The 20089-nt window shown below is 43.4% G+C and overlaps 1 protein-coding gene across 2 annotated transcripts in view; it reads left to right on the top strand.

Annotated features, from left to right (window-relative positions):
• Positions 1-3591: 3591 nt before the first annotated feature.
• Positions 3592-20089, top strand: part of SLIT3 (slit guidance ligand 3) — a 479094-nt gene continuing 462596 nt past the window's right edge. The window contains exons 1-2 of one of the 2 annotated variants that reach the window (XM_027722165.2): positions 3592-4044; positions 4130-4382. In XM_027722165.2, the coding sequence (XP_027577966.2) occupies positions 4198-4382 (185 nt within the window). In that variant the 5' untranslated portion in view covers positions 3592-4044; positions 4130-4197. Of the gene's footprint in view, positions 4383-20089 lie in introns of both variants that reach the window. The other variant, XM_027722164.2, reaches the window with a different exon arrangement.

Raw genomic sequence — 20089 nt, 5'->3', positions numbered from 1 at the left:
TTATGTATTTAGTAGTTCCAAATTGATTCAAGCATGTTCTAAGTAGTGAACTACTCATTTTCTAAGAGAAACTGCTATGTTTCTTATTGCAGAAGCAGCAGGCAAGATTTAAATCCCTGCTGAGCAGACAGCACACCTTTGATAGTCATCTTGTTTGTAAGGGGTTTTACATATATGGAAATGTTGGTAGTGTCTAATACTTGAGGAAACAGTACAGATAAAAGCTGTCCAGCTTTAGATGGCTCCTAAAAATAACTTGTCTAAGTTGGTATAAATACAAATAAGAAACACTTTATATATTCAAATGATTTGATAATCTGTAGTTTTATGTAACACATGCTGGGCTGACCTTTGCCAGCTCCATACAAAGCGATGAACAGGGACTTGTTTGCCAACTTCTGGAGATTGCAGGAAGCTGGAAGCCCTTGTACAAGTGTGACTATGTAAAAAAACCCAGCAGGGTTAATACTCTGCTTCACTGTGGCTTGTCTTGAGATTGTGGCCATCTCCTTTTAAGAGCTGTTTTAACTGGAATGTAGGAAAATAAAAATTAAATATAATTCAAGGATATCCTTGGCTTTCAGTTCACCTATTTTTCTGTCATTTAGTCTGGTTCACTTGTCTTTTTCAGGGAAATGTTGTTCTGAGGGATTAGCAGTGAAGCATGGAATATACTGACTGCCTTGGATGAGTGTGTAGAAGAGGTTTTAGGTTTTGTTTTTTTCAGTGTTTCTTATAAATTGAAATTTATCACAGTTATGAAAAAATACCACCAGTAATGTTTGCATTACCTCTAATCATTTATTTAGTACAAACTGCTTCTGTCCCTCCATCCTGAGGCGAGGGGTGTGCTCCTCTCCTTCTGGCCACCTTTGTAGCTGGGAAGATGATCTCTAGTAAACTAGAACAGGAAAAAAGCCTTTCTTTGGAATGTTGTTTCCTGGCTGCCAAGGAAGGTTAGGTTCCAACAAAAGCATTTTCACTGCTCAGCTGAGCTCAGGGCGGACACCGGAGCCTGTGTGGAGGAGACTGCAGAGCTTTTGCAGTACTTTGTCTCCCTGAGCAGTGTCATTTCTGTCTTGCCTGGTCTGAACCAGCTGTTCCTTGTTCAAGAGCTGATCCCCTGTAGACTAACACTTGATGGAGGGCACTTGCCTTGGAATAGATAGTGCTGAGTGTCAGTGATGTGCCTGGAGCTGGCTGGGCTTCTGCCCTCTCGAGAGGTAAAGGAGAGGGACACGGTTCAGGCCCCTCTGGTTATCACTGCAGCTTTGGGCACTGGAGAGTTGTGGTTTTGCCCCCTACTTCATGTGTTTATGCTGGTGGTTAAAGTCCTCTTCCTCTGGGAAAGGAGAGCTTGATTTGGGGATCCACACACCTCCCCAAGCTTTTGGGTTCTGCGGGTTTGGAAGAGATGGGGGGGATAGTGTTTTCTAAGCTTTCCTGAAGCAACATAAAGCAGCCACTTGAAGGGGCGACAGCTGAGTCCCTCTGGGCATTTTCAAACCTAGTGTCACTTGCCATTGAGCCTTCTCATGTTGGGTACTGCTGGAAAAGGATCACTTCACTGAGCTTTGTGTTGTCATGGAAGTGGTTCAGTCTTATGGCTTGATCAAAAGAGTTTCTATGCACAAATGGAATTTCTCATGTAAATAATTCACTCTTAAATGAGAAAAAGCACTGCCTTGCTTTTTCAGACAAAGACCAGGAGAGGTGAAGGTTAACTTGTGTTGTTGCCTGTGCTCTTTGGCAAATTTGCCTTCACAGGGAAAAGCTCAGGTGTCAAGCCTTCCCTTGTTAGAGAAGGCAGTAGATAAGTAGCTGCCCTGCTGGCTGTAAAGGAGGACACTCCATTGGTTTGGGCAAAGCCAGCTATCCAGGTGGGCAGGAATGCCTTATGTAATTCCAAATTTCACTAATCAAATCATGAAGAAAATATTGCCAAAAATGATCAGATATTTAGGATGTGTCACTACACACTGGAAGGCCGTGTTCACATATTGTGGTGAACGTCTTACACTGGTGTTTTTCCTACAATCCCTTCACTTAAAACACTAAATGTTTATGTTTGTAGAAAAAAAAAAGCACCTGAGAACCTGAGTCCTAATGTAACTTAGCCTTGTCACATTTTTGGAGGGTTTTGTGGTCATGCTGGCCATGATCCTTTGTTGAAAACTTTTCCCTTCCTACAGGATCAGAGCCTGGACTCCTGTAGTCATGGACCACAAGTTTGTGACGTGGATAAAGAACAGATTATCTTGTTGCCAAGTAAATTAGGCATAAACATGTCTTTTGAACTATTTTTAAGTGTGCAAAACAGGCAGGTTTTCATGATGTGCATAACCAGCTTTATTTTGGGTCAGGAGGTCACTGTGTGTGTGGAGCACTACAGGGAGACCCTTCCTGCTAATGGGCCTAGACTTACTTTTTAAAAACCACCTTTTTGTGCACCTCCTCAGACTTGCAATTTTCTAAGTAATCTCTAACCGCTATAACATTTTTAGGGTGTGTTGTGTTGTTTTGGTCCACCTCAGGTAAGACATTCTGAGCTTCACACTGCACTAGACCAGGGCAGAATTACCATGCACAGGCACCTCGTTTGGTCTTATTTACAGAGAAAATTTGTCTGAGTTTTAACTTAGTGGTGAACTTCAGCACTCCAATCAAGGGGCGGGGTCCCGGGGCAGGAGCAGGTCGGGCTGGGTTAGGTGAGAGGGACCGGGGCAGGCGAGTCCCGGGGGCACCGAGTGCACGCGAGCGGGGCTTGGATGCAGTGGAGGCGCCCCGGCAGCACCGGAGGGGAGGGTCTGTGTGCAGCAGAATCCCGAGAACACGGGCGGAGGTGCTGATGCAAGTCCCGGTACAGGTGAGCAGTGGGAGCACCGGTGGCGGTGCCGGTGCAGGTGAGGGGTCCGGCCGCAGCGGAGGTCCCAGTACAGGTGAGGGGTCCGGCCGCAGCGGAGGTGCCAGTACAGGTGAGGGGTCCGGCCGCAGCGGAGGTGCCAGTACAGGTGAGGGGTCCGGCCGCAGCGGAGGTGCCAGTACAGGTGAGGGGTCCGGCCGCAGTGGAGGTGCCAGTACAGGTGAGGGGTCCGGCCGCAGCGGAGGTCCCAGTACAGGTGAGGGGTCCGGCCGCAGCGGAGGTCCCAGTACAGGTGAGGGGTCCGGCCGCAGCGGAGGTCCCAGTACAGGTGAGCCGGGGGAGCCCCGGCCGAGGCGCCGCCGCCGCCGCCAGGGGGTACTCGGGGCGAGCGAACGCGGGGAACAAAAGGCGGCGGGTTCCCCGCGGCCGGAGAGGGGGAAACGCGGGGCCGGTTCCCGAGCCCTCCAGCCCGCACATTCCATCCCGAAACCCGAACCGGGGGCAGGGGGCGGGCTCGCCCGCGCTCCGCGAGCCGCGTCCCCTCGGCGCGGGGACGGCGGGGCAGGGGCTGCGGGGCTCGGCCGGGGCTCCCCCGGCCCCCCCCCGGCGCTGTCCCGCCGCCGAGCCCCCTCGGGCCGGTGCCTCCGGCGCGGCCCCGAAGTTGCGGCGCCCCGGCCCCCGAAGTTGAGCGGGCGGTGACGTCAGGCCCGGCGGCCAATGGAGCGGCGGGCGGGGGGGGGCGCGGCGGCCGCTCCATCCCCGCACCGCCATCCCCGCACCGCGCACAGCCCGGCGCCGCTCCCGCACGGACACACCGGAGCACGGACGCGCCGGAGCACGGACACACGGCCCGGCCGGGGGCGGCTCGCGGCGCCCCGAGGAGCCCCCGGCGGCTGCGGGGCGGCCGCGCAGCCCCCTCCGCGGGGTTACCTGCCCGGCCCAGGTGGGGCGGTGCGGAGCGGAGGAGGCTGTTTCGGAGGGTGCCGCCGCTTCTGATGGATGTTTTGTGTGTGTTTGCCTCCGCTCCCGGGTTCTCTTTCATGTGAGGACGCGTCTGGCTCGAGCTCTGTTAAACTATCTGCCTTCTGGTACCGGCCGTAGATAACAGAAAGAAACCTGAGCCCGAAAGGCAATTCCCCACCTTCTTCCACCTAACGTGACCTTCTCGGGCGCCTTTGAAGGTTTGCTGGTGCTCCGGCGATGATGGCAGTGGTGGGTTCCCTTGGGCTGTACTAAGAGCCTCTTGTTTTCTTTTCCCTTTCTTAGAGGCATTTCATCTTTAAGGGCTGGCTGCTCGCGCACACTTTTATACCCACCGAAGCCATCAAGAAACCATGTTGCGTGGGGGAAGAAGTGCGTTTCTGTGCCTTGGAATGGTCTTGAGCGTTTGGAGCTCCGTGACTTGGATGCCTGTTGGAGGATGCCCGCATAAATGTACATGTATTGCTTCCAACGTGGATTGTCATGGACTGGGACTCAAAACTGTACCGAGGGATATTCCCAGGAACGCGGAGAGACTGTAAGTAAAACCGTTAAGGGCTCCTCGAGTAGTTGTAGGAACACCTGGGACGAGTTTCCCAACACCTGCCTATCAGTGCAGAGTACTTAGGAACAGGAGTTTCAGTAATCCAACACGGATTAATGTTTTCAGGAGGGAAGGGGAGGAGCTTTTCAGGAGTTACAGCGATCCTGCCGCTGTGCCTTTTCAAAAAACGATCGGTTTCAGAGTTTCACGTTTTTTAAGTTTCAGTTACCGTCTGACTGGGTTTTGCAGTGACTTGCTTGTAATGGAGCTGGGAGCCGTACCTGGAGTGCTCCCCGCTGTAATCATTGTCAATGCAAACACCAATTTAATATGCAATTAGAAACCTGGATGTTTTCACCTGGTGGCAGTTTCTCCTTACTCTCTCAGTATGGCGATTTCATCACCATGGAAAAACCGCCTGCTGCCATAAACTAATTCAAATGGAGAAGAAGTCACATTAAACAGCCTCTAATTTCTCTTTTAAGCTGCTGCGGGGAAGCTGCTTGTTTAATTTTTAATCTGCTTCAGGGTTTATGATAGTAATGTAACGCTGTGGGGAGCAAGGAGAATAGCGAATGTGTTCTTAGCAATTCCTCTCTGTCATAAGTTCTTATGAGTATTTCAGTCGACTCCTTTTACTTAATAAGTTTCTAAGGAGAAAGCTGAAAGCAAACTCGAGCTTTGTGATAGTGTTCTGGCACTCAGTTGGTGCAGAGGACGGCGTCTCTGACGTTCTTAATGCATAGCAGATGGCACATTTCAGAGAGTGCCCGGTGCTAGATATGAAGATGTCCAGAGTGGAATGTTAAACAGAGCCCCAGCCCGGCTCTGCGCTGCTCCACGCATGACCTCAGCAAAGTGCACTCGGCTGTGCCTTATGTGGATTAGCTGATAACTTAAAATGTTTTTGAACTTGTAAGCAAATGCTGGAGATTGTATGGCCTGACTTCCTGTTTTATTTCCTTCTGGGTCACAGAGTTGGGGAAACTTCAAATTTTCAAGCAGTTTTTTTTCCTCCGAGGAAGAAAGCTGGGTGAGGTTACTAAGCAAACAAAGTTTCTGTGCAGAGAGCACTCCTAAAGGCTGAGTTCTGCCCCGGAATGGAATTTTATAGTATCCTTGGCTGTTTCTAAATGCGTTTTATAGTGCTGAGAGCTCTTAAATGACAGCAATATGCAGCTTTCTCACTACACTATTCTACCATCTTTGATGTTTTGTGGCCATATCAGCCTTTCTGTTAACCCCAGCTGTGTGAGCAATCGTTTTCAGATGTCAGTGCTATAGAAACCTTAACTTCTGCCTGAAACTGTGAAACTGTGTACTCTAAAATCGATGGGTAGCAATCTTGGCAGTTAAGGGCCAAAAAACCACACCCCGATCCTGAAACAACAAACCCCAAAACAAACCACTACCAGAGTAAGCAGTGCCAAGGCAGGCAGAGCATGTGTGATAACACGGATGGCTTAAGAGTCAAAGGCTAGAATTAAACTTCTAAATTCCAGGTTAAAATGATTCATGAGCGCAGGGTTAGTTGGCCACCTGAGAAGAACTTCAAAACGATAATTTGTTATTGCTCAAGTTTAGGGGGAATAAATGAACGTCGTTGCCAGGTTTCGTTGGTGAGAACTTATGTAAGAAAGACCTGAACTTGCCTTGCCTCCTGCAGGAAACTGAGCCAGGAGAGGAAAGCTCTTGGCCTTGGCATGTTAAGTGTTAAAAAGACTAAAGGAGAGTGTGATCACTGTCCTCTTGGTCTTGTTCTTTTTGGTGTTATTTACAGATTTAAATTTTAGATTAATGGCTGCATAAAGAACAATAGTAGCGATTTCACAATATTCAGTTTGAATACTTAACCTAGAAGATACCACCACTGATAAATATGAAATGGAGCTGTGTTGGATGGTTTGTTTGGTTTGATTTTTTTTTTTTTTATAGTCTATTATTGGAGCATTCAGTGGCTGAAACCTTGTGGAAATAGGATACAGAGGATTGCGTAGTAACACATTAATCTCTGTTTTTAAACACTGTCTTCAGTTTTCATCCTGTCAGTCCATCGTGAGCCTTTCCCTGGTTTTAAAATGTTCCCTGACATCGTCATTACAGCTGTGTTTTAAAGCTCGTGTCAATTCTTTCAAATCTAGTTATCTACTAGTTGCACTGACTTGAATTTTCTAGAGTAAGCAGTAGAGAGAAAAAGACTGAATTCCTTTGAGTCTAATTCTGCTCGTGGGTGAAACATCAGTCGGCCACAGGACATATCAGAGGATCTCATTTTCCCTGTGGCCCACAGCAACCTGTAACTATTTATGACATAGCAGTGGGTTGATGTGTAGTCTTGTAACTAGTATGTTTAGCTTGTAAATAAGACCAAATTGATTATATCTGAAGTGATGAAAATATTTTTCATCTCAGAGAAGTGTTTATATGTTTATATGGGAAAATCATTTTAACAAGTTTCTGGATGGCCACACACTGAGTGCCTTTTTCAACTGTTATGCTCTGGAAAGGTATTTACTTCTTTCTGCATTCTCTTGAGCTAAAAATTCCACATACGTGTTCAAGTTGGAAACTTTTTGCTTTAATTAGTGAGAGATCTAATGGCACCACTTAAAGTGTTTTGCCACTAAACTTTTAGAGTTATGTTTGGACAAATGTTACAGATTGTTTGGGCTAGCGGAGCCAAGTTAAATATTATTCAAATTTGTGTTAATATGAAACCCAGGAAAACTGAAAATATAACATAAAGGAAACAATGGGAAATATCTTTAGGGGGAAAAGAATTTCTTATTGAGAAGTTCTATTAAATGAACCAGCTTTGATTACTGATTCTTCATGAGGAAGGAGATGCACATTTTTTTCTGAAGGCTTTGAAGGTGCACTTTTTGTGAGGAGTTGTACCTGTGATCTCTGTCTTGAGGGAAATGCACAGCGATCACACAAAGAGTTGTAAGACTATCCTATACTTTTTCTTTTTTACAGAGATTCATCTTTAATAGTAGTTTTGCAAATATAGCAAGTATTGCTAGGTTTGGGTTGCAGTTTACCTTGTTATTACCCTCTATGATAGTCTTCTAATTGTGTGGTAGAGATTGAAGCTTTGGCTCAGTTCACTTTCACGGAGAGCTAAAAAGAGGTGAACACCATGTACTGCTGCACAACCAAATTACTCAGTCTGGACAGTGTAAGTAGTGAAGGAAATACTTGTCACTTCCAGGAGTAACTTCCAATTATCTTCGTTCTGGGGAAGGAACCCTTGGAATAGCCATCGTCTCACACAGGAAGAGGGACAGAAATTGTGTCTAAGACTTCTCCTCAAGTTGCAAAATGTGATGCTCCACAGAGGCCCTTGAGCAGGATGATGGAGCTGACCTTGTGGCTTGTCATTAGGATTTACTGGTCCATTCCACGTTGTGAAACATCCTACCAAAAATAGAAGTTTGTAGGCCTTTTGTGTTGAGGAGAAAACTAATCATTTAGTAGTGAACTTAATTCTTTTATTTAGGCTATGCAACTGATAAGACCTTCCGTCTTATAAAGGCAGCACGTTTAAGGATATGTAAATACATCCATGAAAATCCCAAATATTTCACCTTAATGAAAAGTTCATTAGAATTGCCTCATCAAACTCCCCTAATCAGAATTTGCTTAGCTGTGCTTCAGTTCTTGCATGTGATTATTTATATGATTTTTCTTTGGTGGAAAAATTTTCTATCTGCATAAAATATTTTACATGTGGCCTTTTGTAACACTTAATAATGCTGATAGTCCAGTTCAGTTTGAGATGATGCGTGAATGCAGCGAGCAGATCAAAGCCACCTGGCTGACAGTTGTATTTTTGAGCTCTGAAAGGGACAGGTGATATGGAGAAACTGCTCAGGAGCCTTCTGGGTCAGTGTCTGCTTTCTGTTGGAATGGAAAGCCTGAGCCTTTGTGTTTTCCCTTCCATTCGTGTCTGGTTATCTCCTTGTCTGTTAGCAGCACATTATATATGTATAGAAGTTTCTTTGGAGAGTTTAACCATGTTTGAGTTCTTGATGAGTTTATGTTCAGTGGCTTAGAATCTTGTTTAATTGATAGTTCTCCCGTGTTAGTCATTGCTTTGTTTTGCCTTTCATTTGAGGGATTCTTTACCTTGCTGAAGTGATAAAGCTTGCAAGACTAATCTGTTCTTTGCTTTGTCTGAGCAGCTAAATTGAGTGTGTCCACATATAGGTGCAATTTAGAAGCTTAGTCATCTGCTTACTCCTGAGTTTTCATGTGGTCTGGGGTTTCTGTTACACAAATATATTATTATGGTGGTTTTGGCCTAGGTGCATTGAGCTGCTGAAGTTGCACTGGCTTGTAATAAGTCTTCAACTTCCTCAAGTTTTTCTCCAAATTAAATGCAAGCTCCTGTCTTGAATGCTTCCATATTGCTGCAGAACACGCTGTTAAACACATGCAAATATAATTATAGTGACTCTTACACTGACATTCTGTTTTTCTAGAGCTCTTCCCACTAGGGATTACCACTCATTTGTTTGTGCAGTAATAGTCTCCAAAACCTTGCGTGGAGCATTTCTCAGTTTTTTCCCTAGGTCATGTGTCAGTAAGTAGATGTACATGGCTTTGGCTTGGAAAAGCTTGTTCTCAGAGGGACTGATCCTGGGAAAACTTGGCTGAGTTGCTTAATTTAATGTTGATACTTCTCTTTATTAATACAGTGCTGTGTGTGCTTGGCTGGACATTGCCCTGTGCTTGTGTAGGATCAGTCTTGCACTATTACATCTGTTTTGAAGTGATGGAAGCAGGAAGGAGGATGGAATCAGCTGTTGTAAATTGGTAGCTACAGAAGCAGAGAGGTGGCCATTGTCACGTTGTCTGTATTTATTTGCAGAAATTTGGATTAGATTCTTAGATGAAAGACCAGACTACTTCCTGCAGAATTTGTTAATGAGTTGCTCCGAGACTATTTTGGTTTTTTTCCGTGTTCTTTAGCAGATGAGTGTTGATTCATGCGAAAGAATTAGGTGAAAGGAAAATTGCCCCTCTAAAAAACAACTGTTGTCTTTTAGGAAGTCCTAAAATACCCCTGGTGAGTATTGTTTTTTATCCCTGGAATTTGTGTTGGTATGAGTCTGTGGAAGTGTGTACCAAAGACTACAGGTATAGCTTACCTGTAGGGATGGGTTGTGAGGCCAAAAAAAATTCAACTCTAGTATATTTTATGGGTTTAGTAATTGTATAAAACTCAGTGCTGTAAGCTGTCACTTGACTGCTAAGAAGTCATTTGACCTTTATAGTCAAAACTACCTGTAATCTTTTGGAATATCACTACCAAGTTTGTGGGGTTTTTTTTCGTGTGTGTCTTTGTTTGTTTGTTTTTGTTTGGTTTGTTTTTTATTTGGGTTTTTAGTGTACAAACATTTCCAGTTGTGTTTAAAACAAAAATAACTTGTCCTGTGTGGATGTTAACTTGTGATATGATTTATTGCCTGCACTTCAGGAGTATTTAGGCTACTCCTTAACTTCCACAGAACAGAAGGAAAATGATTTTCCCAGAGAAATCTCACAAGATGCTTGGGAATAATGATAGGGAAAAAGAACTTGTCTCTAAGAAGAACATTTAGTGAGTAAGTTTCAGTGATTGTATGTTAAGAATTGAGCTTATTTACTGGAGAAACTGTTCAAGAGACTTAAACCAGGATGTGTTCCCTCCCAGGAACTAATAGTTAAAATTACTTGAAGCTTAATTTTTCCAGAACTCTTGATAAAGTTTGAGTGGTGCCCACAGTGCTTAATTTCCCACAGTGTGACTGTGAGCAAGTGGCTTCTCCAGGACCAGCAGATCACATCTTAGTTCTAAGTAGAGCCAACATTGTGGTGGAGGCTGGATGATGGCACCTGTAGGAATCAAAACACACATCCTGCAGTCCCACAGCTCTCTGAAGTGGCTTCTCTTTTCCTGCTTGGCTTATTTACCACTCCTGCAAGACAAAGCAGGGATGTCTCCTTCAGGGTGAGGCACAGCAAGTTTCTAACTTCAGGTGAGGAGGGAAGGATTTCAAGGCAAGTTTTGGGAAAAAGGCTAAAGTGAACCTCAAAGGGCAAAGCTTTTCCAAGAGCAACAGTACTGGCAATGTCATGGAGAATGACTAGAAGTGTGGCAAGTATTTCTTCAGATGTTTGTCTATCCAAATGTTCCTGTACAGGGATGTGCAGGGGAGCAGTGGTGCTCACAAATGTCACCATAACAGAGGTCAGTTTTGTTCCCCATCCTTGTGAGGTTTGAGACAGGCTGGTGGGATGTGCATCCTGTCCTTGGCTCCTTTCTGGTACTTAGGTGGCAATCTCTTCTTGTTGATTCAAGTGCATTATCATAATTTTAGATGGATTTTGGCCTAGGACTGCTGTTGTCACTCCTATCCCCTTTTATGTTCATTAACAGGTTTTGTTTGCCAATGTAAAGCTATATCAATTTGACTTTTTTGTTTGTTTTTAAGTCATTTTCAGGATAAGAAAGGGCTGGGTTCTAGTCACATTTGGCTTGCAATATGGCCCAAGCTACTCCGTTTTCAGTATTTTCCAAGTCTTTTCTCCCGAGATCTGTAATGCTCTATTTCCAAATCTGTTTTCAATGTTGTGCAGTCAGACATATCATTAAGATCTTGAATGGTTCTCATCAGTGACAAGAACTGCTTCTTCCCTATTAAGAAATGGCTTTGTAAGCAATTGTCAGTCTTTTCTAATGGTCCTAAATACATAAAAGATCCGTCTGCCTATTTACAAAAGGGAGCAGGTCTGTGCTCTCGCACTCAGAGTAAATTTTAGATGAGTTTAAGGCCATTTCTGTAGAAAGGGAATTTAAGAGGGTGATTTTTACCACTGCCAGTTATTTTCAGCTTTTTTTTCCCCCCCTAACTGAATCTGGTCTGTCAGTTTTCTCTGTCAGAATAAATTTGCCTGGTATTCCAGTTTTACGCCATCTGTTTGATGGCTGCAATCTATGTTTTTCATCTTATGATTGATAGATTTTTGGAGCTTTTAATTAGATTTTGACTTTTCCAACAGTGACTTGCTGCTTTTTTCTAAGACCTTAAGTTCGTGTCTCAGGTGCAAATAAGAATTTAGCTAGGGGTTCAAATCTCCTTTGCTGTCGCCGGTGAAGGAGCATTTTCAATAAACATGGATACAGTTAAAATGAGGCAGAAAACAGAATTTTAAAGCGGGTCTTATCTTGAATTTGCATCAAGAAATGCTGTCTGAAAATTTACTGCTCAGTTGTTTACAGGATTGGTGTTGATCAGCAGCCCACTTCTACCTGTGTTTTCCTGAAAATCTGCAATACTGCTGCAGAAGTGATTCCTAACTTCTTATACCCAAGCAGGTGATACATGGAGAGTCCTCAGGAGACTCCTTGGGAGAGTCCTCTGTTTCTCCTGCTGGGATCCCACTGTGCCACAGGGGTGTGGTGAAGGATCAGCCTTGTGGGATTAGTACCAGGTTATTAATGAACACACTCAAATGTTTTTAGAGTCCAGGCAACACTGAGGATTTTGGGAGGCAGCCTCCTCTTGTTGATACCTTGCTGGCTGCTAAGTTGAGCCCTGGTCATTCTACTCTGAGGTGCAAGGCTTTTAGCAGTGATACCACATTTAGGATAGATTTTTTTTAGAGTATTTGGAGAGACTTTAACCCTCTCCTGGTCGTGGGGATGCTGTGGTGACACCATGCTGTGAGTGCACACAGGCAGTCACCCAGAAATACAAGACACGTGAGTTGCCTGTAATTCTTGACAACGTTTTCCCTGTGAACCTTGACAGTAGTTTGAATCTACAGGACACAGGATTGGTGTTTCAACCAGGGCTTCATATAATGGGAGGGATAAACTGCTCTGGAGGTTAATGATTTGGAGATCAGTAACCCATTTTAACAGCCTGGGAACACGCTTGGAGCAGGTGTGGGGAGGATGAACTCCATTTCTGAAAGGTTTTTTTGCCTTTTTTTTTTTTTTTTTTCATTTTGGGGTTTTCTTGGGAGGAACTGTCCTCATTTTAAACAGAAAGTTTGTTTTTCAAAGTTTTAAATTTACTGTGATTTTAATTCTATCAGTTAAAAACATGTCAGGTAGGATGAATTAGAGTTGAGGGCAGTGCCTGCTGTACTAAGTGCTGTTTCATCTGCCTGTCTTCATCCCTTTGCTCTTTTTTCTTTGCAGAAAACCCTTTGGGAAATCTTTGTTTGTACAGTGCTCAACAGGAGAAATCTTGAGCTATCATGAGGGTGCTTTTAGGCCTGATAACTGAAATGATAATGAACTTTATATTAGTGAAGCTGAGGTTCTGATCTCCAAAATCACAGCACTATCAAATGGAGCTTTTAATGTCTGTCTCCAAACTTTTTTTTTTCCCCAGGAGCTGGAATCTGTCAAGGTTGGCTGCTTTTCTGGGGAGTGGGGGGGTACTGGGGGCAAGGGAGGCACAAAGTGGAGGGAAGAGTATGGCAATCAGCTTTCTCATGAAATGTGTCAAAAGATAAGCATTTAACTATTAAGAAAATAGCATTTTGATAGCAGAGGCATAGGTGCATGCTTGTGCATGCTGATAGTTAGGGGACTGTTTCTGAATCCTTGGGGGGTTTATTAGTTGGTCTCTCTCCTTTATTCCTGAGGCAGGTAAGGAATGTGCTAATTAACTGATACAAAATGCATGTGTTAGTAGACTGTGAGGTATTACTGGTGGGTGTTGTTGTGAGACCCTAATAAATAACCTTGAAAGCTTCAAAAGATGGTGAGTTGTGACCCTGATGAACCCCCTCAGGTCACATTAAAGTGAAGTATTTTAAGTCATTCAACCAAACTGTCCTAGAGAATTGTCTTCTCTGACGTTTTCTCTGGGTGTGCACTGGGCAACAGTGAGCACTTGTGCAGGTATTTGAGCAGCTTTTTAGGTTGAAGTAGTGCTTGCTTGTCTGTCTGTCAAAAATGGCTTTCAGCATTAGCAGAAAACATGGTTTGCATGTTATGTAATTCTGACCTTATACAAAAGCTTGGCTTGACTTGGAAAAGCTTTTTCCACAAACAACTGGTCCCAAAGTAGAAAAAATTCAAATTCCTAACTTTAGTTTTCCTTTGAAGATAACAAAAAGCTCAGCCCAAAATGGAAGACACTTCCCCTAGAATTTTGCAATCATGTTCCTTGGGACGTGCTGTCTTGTCCAAGATGAATGAAGAAAGATATTCTCTGTGTAAGAATATAATTTATCTTTATATTAATGATTCCCCCCTTATAAGAAGGAAATAACAAGCAGCAGTTTGATGGCCCATTCTCTCTGTTTTAGGGTATAGAGTGTAGCATGTAAAGCTCCTATAACAGATGTGATTGCATGACATCCAGCCCATTACAAGTAATCCTGTAATATGTGTGCTGCTTGTCCACAGCTATGGAGACACCAATGTTTAATTAAAACAGTTGTGTTGTTTAAATATGACTCTGAGAAGCTTCAGCAAGAAAAAGCTGCGTCCCGAGAGCTGTTTAAATGCCTTGTGCCTCCCCCTGACTCCTAAAGCATGTTCTGCCTGGACTTTGGTGGGAACTTCATTTGGGGATTTTCTCCAGATTCATCCTTTGACCGTGGGATGGTTTTGTTTAGACTGGGGAGGCATTATATTAGGAAGGGGTTTTTTTGAAATGCTGATTTTTGGCAAAGCCTGGGTGAAACATCTTGGCTTGGGGAGGGCGGTGGTTACAGCACCACTGAGCAGTGTTGGGAGCTCCTGGGTCACAAGGTTCTGTGGAATCCCTACAGAGGGATGAGAAGAAGCTCTGGCAGTCTCATCCTTTTGAAGTGGTAGGGCTTGTTAGAGGTGATGTTTTAAGAGTAGAGCTGGGGAGCAAAACAAAACCCCAAGAACTCATTGTAAGGGAATGGTACAGGGAAGCAATTGTGCATTTCTGAAATGCCTGAATAAATGCAGCAGGGGAGGTAAGCTGGAGATGGGAGTAAGGGGGTGAGACAACCTGGAAGTAAAATTCTTGGGCAAAGAAAACTTGTTTTCCAGAAGTGGAAATAGATATTGAGAAATAAAGCCCTGAGGGAAAGGGCTGGTTCTTCAGAGAGATGAAAACACACATCTGGATATAAGTTCCTCAGATAAGAATGTGAAAGTGTAGAAAACAGCCCAGTGATCCTTTGGAATTGTGAGTTTTGATAGATAACATATGAGAAGACAGCAGAAGATAAGGAGCAGTCAGAGGTTTTATGATTTTTTTGGGGTGGGTTGTTTGGTGTTGGTTTTGGTTTTATGTTCTTTTTTTCCCCCTGGAGACTTCTTTAGCTAATTGCTTATGAAGTTTTTTTAAATGGGTTACTCCCTGTTGATGTGAACTTCATTTTATAGAATAGATATTTTCCAAGGTTGTTCTTCAGGTATGTAATAGGGTGAGTGCAAAGTGGTTTTATAAGCATGAATAGTTTCAGTAACTTGAAACATCAGATTCGTGTGCCAAGTCTTTAGGAAAACTTGAGTTTTGAGTTCATTTAGCAAACATTGTGAAATCAATTCAGCTTTACTGCAGCAAGACTGCTGTTGAAAACCAAAAGTGGGATGAGGATGGGGAGACAAGGAAGGTGGGAATCTACTTGAGAGTGAAGAAAATTGTTTGTAAATTGGTTGTAACGTCTGGTTGGGAAATTCAAGTCAATATAAGCTTCCTTCAGAATTTTATTTTACACATATTAAAACTGTTCTGTGTCTTTTGCTGCAACTTCTTGGCTTCATCTGCTCCTTAGTGGCCACAGTAGACCTGTTACACTCAGTGTGGTGGTATTTGGAAGGAATAGAGTTGGTGAAACTGGATGCTTTATAAATTAAAAAAAAAAAAAAGAAAAAACCCACCCTGAACGGCAAGAAAAAGAAAAACCACAAACATAAACACAAAGACCTCTCTTACCTTTCCAGGAAAAGATCTCCTGGGAAGAGTTTCTAGTCTGTGCATGTCTGAAAGGGAGCAGGGTGATGAAACCAAGGCTTGATTTTCATGCCAGACTTCACTAAAATCATTTGTTTGTTGGTGGAACTTCTTTCCAAGTCGTCAAGGATTTACAGCAGTCAGAAGCAGGTGTGAAATATTTCAGGTCCTAAACATGGAGTTGTCTGTGTTACTGAAGAGCACCTAAACACAGAGCAGTTTCCTCACTGAGATATTCAGTCTCACACCATGTCATTAAGTGAAATCCAGAATTAAATGCAAACATCAGATACTGTCTCTGTGGAATAAAGCAATGTGCATTTTGCTCAAGTTTGCAGAAATGTGGTGGTCTTTTTTCCCCTATAGATGAGTCCAAAACTGACAAAGATGGAAGCACAGGCACTTTTGTCATATCCTGATGAGATTGTCCATTTGATAGTTGAGTGAAAATATGGCCCAAAGAATGTTTGTTGTCTGATTTCTCCCTGTTTGGCTGCTTGAGCTTTGGAATTGCATTTGGCTGATCTGACCACCTGATTGATGTCCATATAACCAGCTGGTGCCTGTTGGATCTGAAAGATGAGCTACAGTTGTAGGAGTTAAGTAGCAATGGCTAAATAAAATCAAGAATTGAAAAGAAATAAGTAAAAAACTGAAGTTTTTGTATATGCAGTTGTTAATCTTGGTTGGTTTTTTTTAATATGAATTAAAATGATACTTGAGCTAATATGACACAGAACTGTATGTCTTTATAATGTGCACATCCTGGCTTCTTCATATGAAGCCATGTTTCTGTAGCAACTGTATTTTAAAGTATTTCCTATAATTTTCTTTGTGCTTCAGATTTAAAGCTTTCTACCAAGCCCTCAACTCCCCCCAAAACAGAAAACAACAAATATTTGTTTTGCCCTCTTCTTTGTAGAAAAGGTAGGACTATACAATCTTTAAGGTTTGAAGGGACTTCAGGAGGTCTGCTGGTCCATCCTCTGCTCAAAGCAGAGCATGGAATTTGGGCAGGAAGGTGTCCAGCTGGGTCTTGAAAGCCACAGCACCTTTATGAAACCTGTTCCTCAGCTTGACTGTCCTGACAGCAATGAGGTTTTTTCATGAACAGCCAGAATCTCCTAATTTTCAGGTTATGATCATTGTATCCCTTCCCCTGTGTTGGACCTCACTGAAAAGCCCTGCTTTTCTGAAAAGCCCTCTGGTTCCAGACTGACCCCTCTGGAGGTGTTGGAAGCTGCTCTTCCATACCCAAAGCCTGCCCTTCTCCAGACCAGACAAGCTGAGCTCCCTTAGACCCAGCTTTTGTAGTCAAGCCCCTTGATCACTTCAGTGGTATCTTCCAGGCCTTGCTCAAGTCCATTGGGATCTTTCATGGACAGAAGGGCCCCAAACTGGACTCAGCTTTCACTGTGTGGTTGAGAAAGAGCCTCTTCTCTATTAATCCAGAGCTGTTTTTTCAGTACAGAAGGCAGTCAGGTTGCTCAAACATGATTTAACTTTGGTGGATCTGTGCCTTTTCTCAGCCAACTTCTCTTCTCTTGGCCCAGAAATTTCTTCCCGTGGTATTTGCACTGACTTTCCCAGTAACAACAGGCTGCTGCTGCCCAGTCTGCACTTTGCCATGTCCTGCTTCTAGACTTTTTTCAAGGCAAAGGTAGTATTTGCCTGGATCAGAGATGTCACAGCAAGGCTGTGCTGTATCAGCCAGATCTCTGCACCAGCAGATCCATCGTGTCTTCCCACAGGCTCATGTGGGTCAGGATTTTTTAGGTGATGCTTGACTTGATCCTCTGCTACTACTGCCTGTTCTCTCCTCCTTGAACACAAAGACTTGAGAGTGTGTCAGTGAAGACTCAGCTCAGAGAGGGCTTTGAGCACCTGCTCTGTCACTAAACCATCACATCTTGTTTATTATTTATTCTAGCTCTGCTGGAAGCTTTTCTTGATGTCCCTTGCCAGTTTGAGCTCCAGCTGAGCTTTGACCTTCCTCTTACCATCCCTTCATGTCTGGGCAATGTTTCTGTGCTCTGTGAACTGTGTGTTCCCCCTCTCCTGTGCTGGAGCTCTGTCTGAGATGCCCCTTTACCCAAGGTGTGAACTGGCACATGAGGTAGTGCCAGTACAACCTACACCTGTTTAATTCTCTTTACAGACTCTCTTTGTCTTCCACAAGGGCACAGGTGACACTGCCAGGTGAGATCTGGGACACATCAAGAGTAGCTACAGGAGTTTGGGAACAGAGGTGAAGGACAGAGGAGTGTAAAATGTACTGTTCAGCATTATTCTGTCGGCATAACATTTCCTTTCTGTATAATCAAACCTGCAAACTCTAATAATTAGACAGGAATTCCTGCAGGCTGAGACAAACATGTATTTCCTTGGAAGAAGCAGAGTACTTGAATTACTCAATCCATTATGCTGCTCTCTGTGGGCCTTAGGTATGACTTCCACATGAGTCTGCTCAACTGGAAATTCAGCCACTGCACAAGCTGCAAAAAGTAGGTTTGGGTTTTTTTTTTTCTTGATGTTTTTTAACATCTGTAGCTTGCCAGATAACTTTTTTTTTTTCTTATTTTTATGAGGATGAGGACAGAAGTGTGTCACCTGCAAGCAGTTCCAGATCATTTGGACACTAAAATGTGTGTTATTAACCAAGCACCGCTGTAATGGACTTGGGAATGGAGAGCTTATTCGCAAAATTAGGGCACTTAACCTCTAGGATCCCTTTTCCCATTGTTCAGCCAGAAAGAAAACAGTCTGACTCATACCTGACAGCCTCTGTAATCACAACGAACGATCTCCCTTTTTTGCATTAAAAGCCTTGTCGTGGAGGTGTGTTACAGAGGTGGGAGGGACTGCAGCACAGGGTTTGCACACTCCAGCTGCTGGGTGGCTATTTAATTACTAATTCAATTTTCCTGGGGGCTGAAACTATCCGGTGTCATGTGGTGCTGTCCAACAACTACAGCAGAAATTATTAAGTGTCGAACTCTGAGTTAATTGATATTCTGGCTTAAGATCCCCAAACTGCTGGATCCCAGCATAACTGTGCAGATACTCTGTGCAGTTGTTGCTGAAGCTGTGCAGGATATTTAGGAATCTTTTCAAGAACTCTGGTGGTTGTGTTTTCTCTGCTAGTGTTCCTCCACCCATGACTTATTCTTACTGCAGATCAGGCGAGGGGTGGTCTGTTTTCTCCTACAAACCAGGTAATTTAAGATCTCCCCTTAACCTTTTATTTAAGTTCAGCAGCTCTCTCATCCTCTGTTCATTTGTCACATGCTACATGGAGGGCTTTAAATCTTTTTCTTCCGAAGAACTGGATGATGTTGAAGTGTTCAGAGTGTGCCAGTCTTTCAAGAACTCTGCAAAGGAGCATGAGAAATTCTTTTTCTAAGTCAACTGTTTAAGAATAAAAAAATCACTTAAGGCTTATAGAGTCAAAATGTATTTTTTTTAAAAAATGAAATTGCTTCAGCTGAATTTGATTTTGAAGTTGTTGTCTTTCTTTACAAGTGATGTTCATACTTGCCCATGTGACTTGGAAACTACTGGAATTTGTGTGTTTCATAAAATCCAGTCCCAGGAATTCATTTCCTGCATTGCAAAATATGTTAAATCTGAAGATATGCAGATTGTGCTGCCAGAGGGCTTCAGGGTAGCGTTATAATTGAGTAGTTTATCACAGTAACTTTGAAGTTCTTGGACTGAAGGCATAGGAGAATTGCCAAGTGCTTCCTATAGGGAATATGGTCATTTAAGGTTAAGAGGCTAGTGGCAGTCCACAGCCATTAAAGGCAAATTAGCTGCATAGCAGAAATCCTGGAAAATGGTTAAAATAATAAAACAGATACTGGGTGTGTAAAGACTGCAAAGGGCAGCCAAAAGCTACTCTGTGGGTACATTCACACATGGGAGTGGATTTTTGTCCTTTTACTGGTTATGGTTCTTGGTGTGTTCCCAAACTAAAGCACTCAAGAGAGGAGGCTTTACTGAACAGCTTTTTGCCTCCAGCTCTACAGTGACTTTCCTAAAAATCAAGAAGGTGTTCCTAAAAATGAAGAAGATGTTTCTTATGGCTCTAAGTTTCTAGAGTGCAGTAGGTAGCCAGGTCAGTGGTGGAAAACATGCATTACCTGTGAAAAATGCAGGTTTCTTCCAGCTCAGGTGCTGAGTGTTTGTGTTCATGGTTACCTGGCATGGTGACTGGGGGCTGGAAAACAAATCCGACAGGAAAACGTTTGTGGGCTGACTCAGCTGTCATTCCAGCTGGTTTGGGTGGACACAGTCACAGAATCACAGAATATTCTGTGTTGGAATGGACCCACAGGGATCACAGAGTCCTTTAATAATGCCATGGCACAGGAAAATCCCTGTTTCCCAAGAACATGTGGAGGAATTGGGCTAATGAAAAATATCAGTAGCTACTCGGATTCAGGAATCCAGGTTCAATCGCTATCACTGGAATTTTAGCTGCCACGTTTTGAATGTTGATTTATCATTTAAAATAAAATCCCTTGGAATGTATTACAAATTATTCATAGCGAAGAATGTGTGCTATAACCTCAAAACAGATGCTCTTAAATGTCTCAGAAAATCGTTTTTCTTCTGTTCTTCATGAACTTCTGGGTGTTCCATGACTTGTGTTCCAGGTGAGGTTTGTTTGGATGGGAGTTCTGGATGGTGTCTTGGATCCTGATCTGTTGGCTCTTAGGGGACAAGAGAGGTTTTTATTAATTCTTAGGT

The sequence above is a fragment of the Pipra filicauda genome, unplaced genomic scaffold (assembly GCF_003945595.2).
Source record: "Pipra filicauda isolate LSUMZ 115617 unplaced genomic scaffold, ASM394559v2 scaffold3_size10097308_pilon, whole genome shotgun sequence".
In the NCBI taxonomy this organism is placed as follows: domain Eukaryota; kingdom Metazoa; phylum Chordata; class Aves; order Passeriformes; family Pipridae; genus Pipra; species Pipra filicauda.
This window is presented reverse-complemented; position numbering and strand designations above follow the sequence as displayed.